This window comes from Convolutriloba macropyga, unplaced genomic scaffold (genome assembly GCF_964194025.1).
Source record: "Convolutriloba macropyga unplaced genomic scaffold, txConMacr16.3 SCAFFOLD_1301, whole genome shotgun sequence".
Lineage (NCBI taxonomy): Eukaryota > Metazoa > Xenacoelomorpha > Acoela > Convolutidae > Convolutriloba > Convolutriloba macropyga.
In genome coordinates this window covers 47,910-55,470 of record NW_027453125.1, presented here as the reverse complement: position 1 = coordinate 55,470, position 7,561 = coordinate 47,910, and the positions used below count along the sequence as shown (strand labels likewise).

General features: G+C 57.2%; 1 protein-coding gene across 1 annotated transcript; it reads right to left on the bottom strand.

Annotated features, from left to right (window-relative positions):
• Window positions 1-1,755: 1,755 nt before the first annotated feature.
• LOC142358070 (uncharacterized) lies at window positions 1,756-7,511 on the bottom strand. The gene is made up of 6 exons (XM_075409542.1): window positions 6,936-7,511; window positions 5,202-6,540; window positions 3,083-4,834; window positions 2,596-2,720; window positions 2,346-2,424; window positions 1,756-2,149 (listed from the first exon to the last, which is right to left on the bottom strand). Exons 1-6 carry the CDS (start codon window positions 7,509-7,511, stop codon window positions 2,103-2,105), a joined length of 3,918 nt encoding a protein of 1,305 aa, XP_075265657.1. The 3' UTR covers window positions 1,756-2,102.
• Window positions 7,512-7,561: the final 50 nt, after the last annotated feature.

Sequence of the window (7,561 nt, the reverse complement as noted above, 5' to 3'; positions counted from 1 at the left end):
TTGCTCGTAGCATCCACCTGTCCGATCGCGGGATTCCGTTTTTTTGTCACATGCTGTCAAAAAGAGGACAGAAATGTTTTTACAGAGGGGAAATGGATCCGGACTGCATCCGTTATGTATTCGTAATATATATGTAATAATTTCGTATTTATTTCTAGCGAAAAATGTCTATAATTAGGAACACCCCCGGAAGATGCGCTTACCCCCCCCCCCCCCCCCCGACCTGCCGCGGCTGCCGACGTGACCGCCATCACCGCCGCTCCTGGCGGAAGACTGCATATGTCTTCGACAAACTGTCGCCGGCTACACAGGTGGTGTGCCAGCCGGCATCATGGTGAACCAGGGGTGCTAAAAGACCGCAAAAATGTATATAATTAGGTCCCCCGCTCCCTACCCTACATGGGGTGCTCTTATCACAAACTCTGTTTGTTCCGGGTGGCGGGTGTGTGAAATTGTGCCTGTCTGTCTGTCTGTGTGTCCGCGAAGTACTCGTAATCGCCCGCGGCCAGTCGGATAAATGCTGGTACGGGCCGCATATGCGAGATGTGATCATGAGTAGATACCTCTAGTACCTACCTAGAGCGGCCTAGGTAGGTAGGCGGTAGTTGTACTCCACCGGAACCATCCTCGAAGTAGGTAGTAGCAGGGTTCCTCCTGGTACTAGTATGAGTAGTAGGTACATCTACTCGTACTAGTACTGGTACGAGTAGTAGGTAGGGTCCCGTACCGCCCACTCGTATGCTACTTAGGTAGTGTACCTCTAGGTAGTGCCTCAGGCGCACGAATAGCATGGCTTGAGTGTCTCATCCATGGTGGAAGGACTCCAAATAGTGTCAAGAAGGTTCCAAAATTGGGTCGCTCGAAATCACCAGCAAAGCACCAGCAACTCATGAGGCCCTAGTGTTGTAGGGTGAGGCCTTATGGTTCCTAGCTATGCATGACAAGAGACACATTGTCCTTGCTACGATGTTGTAAGGAACTAAGAAGTGATCACTTATGTCTCGAAATGTGACAATATTTTTAGTTTCAGGCAAAATCGAAGTAAACTCAACATGGAATTGCCTTACCATGGGCACCCCCACCCACCATGTAATGCATAACCTTACCACTGCCTTGACATCTAAGCCATAACGAGTCATAATGCATTGTTCTTCAGCCAAGGGAGCCAAAGATGGTTTCGTAACTCAATGCATTGGCCATCGACAAAATTATGGGAAGATTTTAGGGGGTGCAAACTTTTGTGGAGCAGTGTAGTACTAGTAGTAGTAGTCAGGGGTGCATGTGACACGATCGTCATTTTTGAAGGTACTGGCAGGTACACATATAGTCATATATATACTACCAGAGGGATCGATCATATTAAGTCCCGGCAGCCTGCTCGTACGAATACTTCACAAAAACTTCACAAACTACGAGTACGAATGTACGGCTAGTGCGTGAACACAAGCATGAGTTCAGAGCAGAGCAGTGCTGTCTCCAGGCGGTGGCACACACACACACCCACACTCACACACGTCACAACCATTGATTCTTTTGAGCCAGGCAGGTACCGACTCCTGTACCTTACCGTATACCCGAACATAGGCATAGTATATACCAACATGCACACAGCACAGCTGCGCGCCCATGTGCATGCAGCCATGTACAGCACATAATAGGCAATAAATTGGACTATATATGGGGGAGCAGCTCGATCCGTGAGCCTCAACATAGATCGAAGGCACCGTCGTCCATGCAGACCATGAGCCACATCACGCAGAAGAACCACCGTCACATGTGCATGTATGCTACATCTATCAAGCGTGCCCTGCGGCACAATTCACAAGCTGAGCTCCGTCACAACGAGTTTGCGCGACTTCGCTCTATACATGCGCCATATGGACGTACTGATCACTCGGATTCGACTACATATTGGACGCGCCAACACATGTACAGCTTATTCGGGATCTGTAATGATTCCAGCTCTCTGGATTTCTGGAAAGCAGCTAGGTAGAGGATACAGTGGCGAGCCGAGAGTCTCTCGCTGACACTCACGAGTTGATGGATTGCAATACCATCCCGGGGGCAAACCCCGCTGGCAGCAATCCAAACTCAGATGCGCTTCACTTCTTCTTCTTTTGTGGAGACACGGTCCATTTCTCCACATCCGCTTGGATGTCGAGATCACATCCATCAGCCATGTGGGGCGGAGAGCAATGGCCAGAAGCTGTCAGTGGGTGGAAGACAGACCAAAGATATGCCATACTGTCAGGGACAGGCTTCTTGACAGCCATGGAAAGCGGATTTTCAAGTCAAGCCGGACACAGTCTGCTGAACACAACACAGGCCCGGCTGCCAGTACTCACCTACTGGGAACCAGTACTGCGACTTGTCGTCAAACTTCACAAGAACAGTGGTCGGCCGCTTGCTGTCCGGCTTCCACACCTGTGGAGATGAGCACAGTTGTGAAACACCAGCGTCCAAGCTGGGGGTGAGGCATCAAGCTGGGGGTGTGGCATCACTGCGTAACTCTATGTCATGCTGCTGAGGGCCTGTGCCTATCACCCTCTCAAACCGCACTCACACGACAGCAGGCGTAGCTGCGCTGTCACTCACCACTGCAGGGTAGTCGATGTGGGGTGTTTTGAAGACCTGGCCCGGCACTAACAGGCGCTTGCCCGTCAGATTCCTCGCCAAGCGTTTCCTTTCTTCTATCATCTTCCGGCTCAGTGGTTTTGCAACTGAAGGGACATGCACGAGCGCAACATGCTGAGACAAGCCGTCTGCACTGTCGCTCAGCGAGGACAGGAGTCGTGTTTGACAACAGGTAGGCTGGAGGTAGAGACCCCAGGGCATACGACTTTCTCTAACTTGTGTGCTTTCGAGGGAGCATCTATAGCTTCCCCCCCCCCCCGCGGCTCTCTGGCGTGGTTTGGTAGGCACTTGCAATAGGCTTGCCTTGACTGCTCATGAGGGGATGTTGAATACATGGAGTCGAAAGGAGGGCGCAGATCAAGCAACAGAGGGGTAAAGAGATGAAGCCAGAAGGACGACAATGCACCTTGAGGAAGAGCGACTGCCCTCTTGGGCAAACAAGACAGACCTGAGTCGCCTCTCGATGCCTTTGTTCTGCACCCTCTGTGGGTTGAGGAAGTGCTGACACTGCGTTTGCTGGCTTCCGGCTTCCTGGCAGAGGTTGAGATGCTTGAGGGCCTTGATGCACTGGCTTCGGTCCCCGCATCAACGTCACTCTGCTTCTTCGTGCGCAGTCTTACGGCTATAGGGTCTGTGAATACTGGTTCCCTCTGGTCTTCCTGCTGCTCCTCCCTGCTTGCGGCCTCCTCAGATTGGGAGCCCTCACTGGAGCTGGCCGAGTTGCTTCCTGGGTCTGTGCCGGCTGCTGCGAACAGCTGCTCCACCTCCTTAGAGGTGTACATGCCTGTTGCGCTCTTTGCAGGCCCATCATACCCACGTCCGGGGGCAGCGGATGGGTCACCAGAGCTCAAGGGCTGGGACGTGCCCATGGCTAGGCCATGCCCAGTTCTCCGAATGCCGCCCTTTCGAAGTGGAGGTTTTTGTGCCGTCGGCGAGGACGGTTGTATCTTCCTCTTCTGACTGGATGTCTCCCCAGACAGCCGGTCGCACACCTCGCCTGCATCAGAGCCTTTGGGATCACTGGGCGAGGGTTTTGGCACGGCTTCCCATGCTCCGCTGAGCAGAGGGGACAGGTCGTTAGGGCCTCGTGTGTCCATTGACCTGGTGTGCCGTCCAGCAGCTGGCGATCTGACTGTTGCGCCTTTCCTCACTATTCTCTTGACCGGCGGCCTCGGCCTCTTGTGTGAGGGTTCCCCGGCAGCGGATGGGTCACCGGAGCTCAAGGGCTGGGACGTGCCCATGGCTAGGCCATGCCCAGTTCTCCGAATGCCGCCCTTTCGAAGTGGAGGTTTTTGTGCCGTCGGCGAGGACGGTTGTATCTTCCTCTTCTGACCGGATGTCTCCCCAGACAGCCGGTCGCACACCTCGCCTGCATCAGAGCCTTTGGGATCACTGGGCGAGGGTTTTGGCACGGCTTCCCATGCTCCGCTGAGCAGAGGGGACAGGTCGTTAGGGCCTCGTGTGTCCATTGACCTGGTGTGCCGTCCAGCAGCTGGCGATCTGACTGTTGCGCCATTCCTCACTATTCTCTTGGACGGCGGTCTCGGCCTCTTGCGTGAGGGTTCCCCATCTGGAAACATCTTCCTCTTGAGGCTAGCCACGCTCTTTGGCTTCTGAGTGTCTGCCTTAGAAGATTGCCATGAGCCTTCAGCTGGACGTGCAGAAGTTACAAGGCTCACCATGGGTGCTTTGCTTCTCCGGCCTGTCGTGGCAGCCGCCCGTGAGTCGCTAGGCGTAGCCGACGCAGACATTAGGAGCTGGGATGACTTCAAGGACCGCTGACCACCAGGCGCAGCCCGCGCTACGGATGTCAGGTCGGACAACTGTTGGGCAGAGCGTGCTGCACAGGGCTCCAAGCTCTTGCCACCGCCATCCGCAATGATCAAGTCTCCTGCGGCGTTCTGACAGCCTCGCCCACCCTCTCCACAACTCTCTCTTCCCCCAGAGACTGAGGAGTTGCAAGCACTCGACCGCAAGCCCTGCCGCCTCAGCTTTGCACGCATCTCAGACTGAGTGAGCCGGCCGAGGAAGGGAGCAGCACCGGCGCCTGAGCCAGCTGCAAGACTGTCACCTGCTTCCACAGGCGGGGCGGGGCTGAGCTCCTGAGGTGTGGCATTGTCGGGGTCGCCTGATTCCAAGGGAGGAGAGGGGCTGCCGGACGTGCCATTTCCCGCAGCTGTGTCAGGCTGGTGGCCAGATCCTGGGTGCAACACGGACACCTCAGCAGTCAGTGCCTACTTCACAGGAACGTCGACATGGTCTTTGTGTTGAGAGTGGGAGGGCAGATTGTAATGCAGCAAACTCAAGAAAGTAGAGGCGCAGAGAGACATGGAGAGGGTTTGGCAGGAGATAAAGGGAATGTGAAGAGACGGCAGGGGCACAGTTAGTGCATGTCCATGATGGGGCATGGAGGGGGGCGGCGGCGGCTGTACAGCAGGGAAGACTGCACTAGCCAACCAGGACAGGTTTAACAACGCAAGCAGGAATGGTGCAGGCAAGCAAGCTAATCAATCACCGCATGGCAGGGGCTGGGGAAAGGACACAACCTAACGTTGGGATGTTAGTACCTCCTGTTCCTTCTGCGGTCTCTGCTGCTGGGGGAGAGGCATCCGGCCCAAGGTCCAGAGACGCGGCCTGCTCTGCCTCGTTATCTGTACGAACCCTGGTTTGATCTTGTGAAGGCTGCTGAGTAGGAGTCAGCGCCTCCGCCTGCGACGGCTCGCGTGCGAGCTTAGAGCCGACCATGCCAGGAGTGCCCTCAGCAGACGCAGGGGCAGTGATGTCCACAGCAGGGGGCCTACTTGACTCTGCAGGAGTCTCTTCTGCCTCCTCCTCTGATTTCTTCCGGGGCCTTGACGCTGCAGGACGATCCTCTGCCTCCTCCTCTGCTTCCTTCTGGGGCCTTGACTCCGCACAAGTCTCCTCTGCCTTCTCCTCTGCTTTCTTCTGGGGCCTTGACGCTTCACGAAGCTCCTCTGCCTCCTCCTCTGCTTCCTTCTGGGGCCTTGACTCTGCAAGAGTCTCCTCTGCCTCCTCCTCTGCTTTCTTCTGGCCAGGCCTTGACGCTTCACGGGGGCCCTCTGCCTCCTCCTCTGCTTCCTGCTGGGGCCTTGACCCTGCACAAGTCTCCTCTGCCTCCTCCTCTGCTTTCTTCCGGGGCCTTGACTCAGCAGCAGTGTCCTCTGCCTCCTCCTCTGCAGCTTCCTTCTGGGGCCTTGACTCGGCATGAGTCTCCTCTACCTCCTCCTCTGCTTTCTTCCCGGGCTTTGACTCTGCAGGAGTCTCCTCTGCTTTCTTCTGTGGCCTTGACCCTGCGGGAGTCGCTTCTACTTCCTTCTGGGGCTGTGACTCTGCAGGAGTCTCCTCTGCTTCCTCCTCTGCCGTCATCTGGAGCGTTGACTCTGCAGGAGTCTCCTCTGCTTCCTCCTCTGCTTTCTTCTGTGGCCTTGACTCCGCAGAAGTCTCCTCTGTTTTCTTCTCCGCGATCAGACAGGTGGAACTGACTGGCTCCTCATCTCGCTTCTGCACGGGCGGGGAAGCCGGCGAGGGCTGCTGGCTGCCACAGGGCTGTTCAGGAGCTGCTGCAACCAGGCAGCTTCGCTCAGCACGGGGAGGGGAGGAGCTGCGCGCCGCGGCAGCAACCTGGGTCGAGGCAGGTGACTCTGGAGGCGGCGGAGTTTCACCGGAGTCTGGTGATGAGGGCTTGGTGAGTGCCATTCCTCCGCCGGAAGCCTTGGGAGTAGCAGCCACGGCGACAGACTCTGAAGCCTCTGCCGGGGCGGAAGCCTTCGGAATAGCAGCCACGGCATCAGACTCTGTAGCCGCTGTCGGGGCGGAAGCGCCACCCTTGGGAGTTGCAGCCACGGCCGCAGACCCTGAAGCCTCTGCCTCTACGGCAGCATGTGGCTGCATGCGCAGACGCCATCAGACACAAACACATCGTCATGCCATCAATTGAACGAGAGAGACGGGCAGCGTGATGGAGAGGGGCAGCACGTGAAGCAGGTGGGGCGGGAACGCAAGGCTAGGAGCAAGAGGGGATTAAGGAGGGGCATGGGATGCAGACGGCCGCAGATCTGCAGGGGGGTGCCGCAGCTCGGATCGGGCTTAGCAACCCTCTGTACATCCAGGCGACAAGAATCGGGGCAGGAACCCCAAACATCCTGTGCACAAGGATTTCCCGGGGTGTCCACCGCTCTGTTCTCACACATAGTCACAATTGTGAAGGAGGGCCTCCGCGCAAGGGGGAGGGGTGCTGTGTGGATCCCTCATGCAGGGAAATCCGTTGATTGAAAGCCTACCTGCGCAATCCCTGGAGCTTTGCTGGGTGCAATTTTTGTCTCAGGGGATTCAGTTGCCAGCTTGGCTGTGTCTGCGACGGCGTCAGATGCTGAAGGGCCGCCCTTGCCAGCGTCGTGCCCCATCGGCCCTGGCTTCGTCTGCGGCCCCGGCCCGAGTGTCGGGCTGGCCCCGCTGGCTTTCTGGTCCTCTGACCCAACTCCAGCGTCACTGGCGGCTGGAGCGGCAGTTGGTGCTGGGGATCTTGTGGGACAGCTGAGAGCTTGGGATGCACTCGGAGCTGCTGGCAAAGACTTGTTGGACTGTGAGAGGGGCGGGGGAGGCGGGGTTCTCTGCTGGCCTGCAAATGAGACAGGCTGGGCGGCCTGTTGATATGTGGGCGAGCCTCTGCACAGGCCTACCCTGCCGCCTGGCGGAACTGCTGGTCTTTCCATAGCTGGGGGCGGGGAATTAGGTGTGGGGATAGGCCGGACATTTCCTGGGGGCGGGGGCGTGATGGCCGGTGCTGTGCGGCCGGCATTGGCTGCAGTGGGTGAACCCAGCAAGGGGGGTGTGACATTAGCGCCTTGGACTGCCATCTCTCGGGGGCCCGCTTGGCGGCCCCATGGCACTGTTGCAGCAGCGGGCA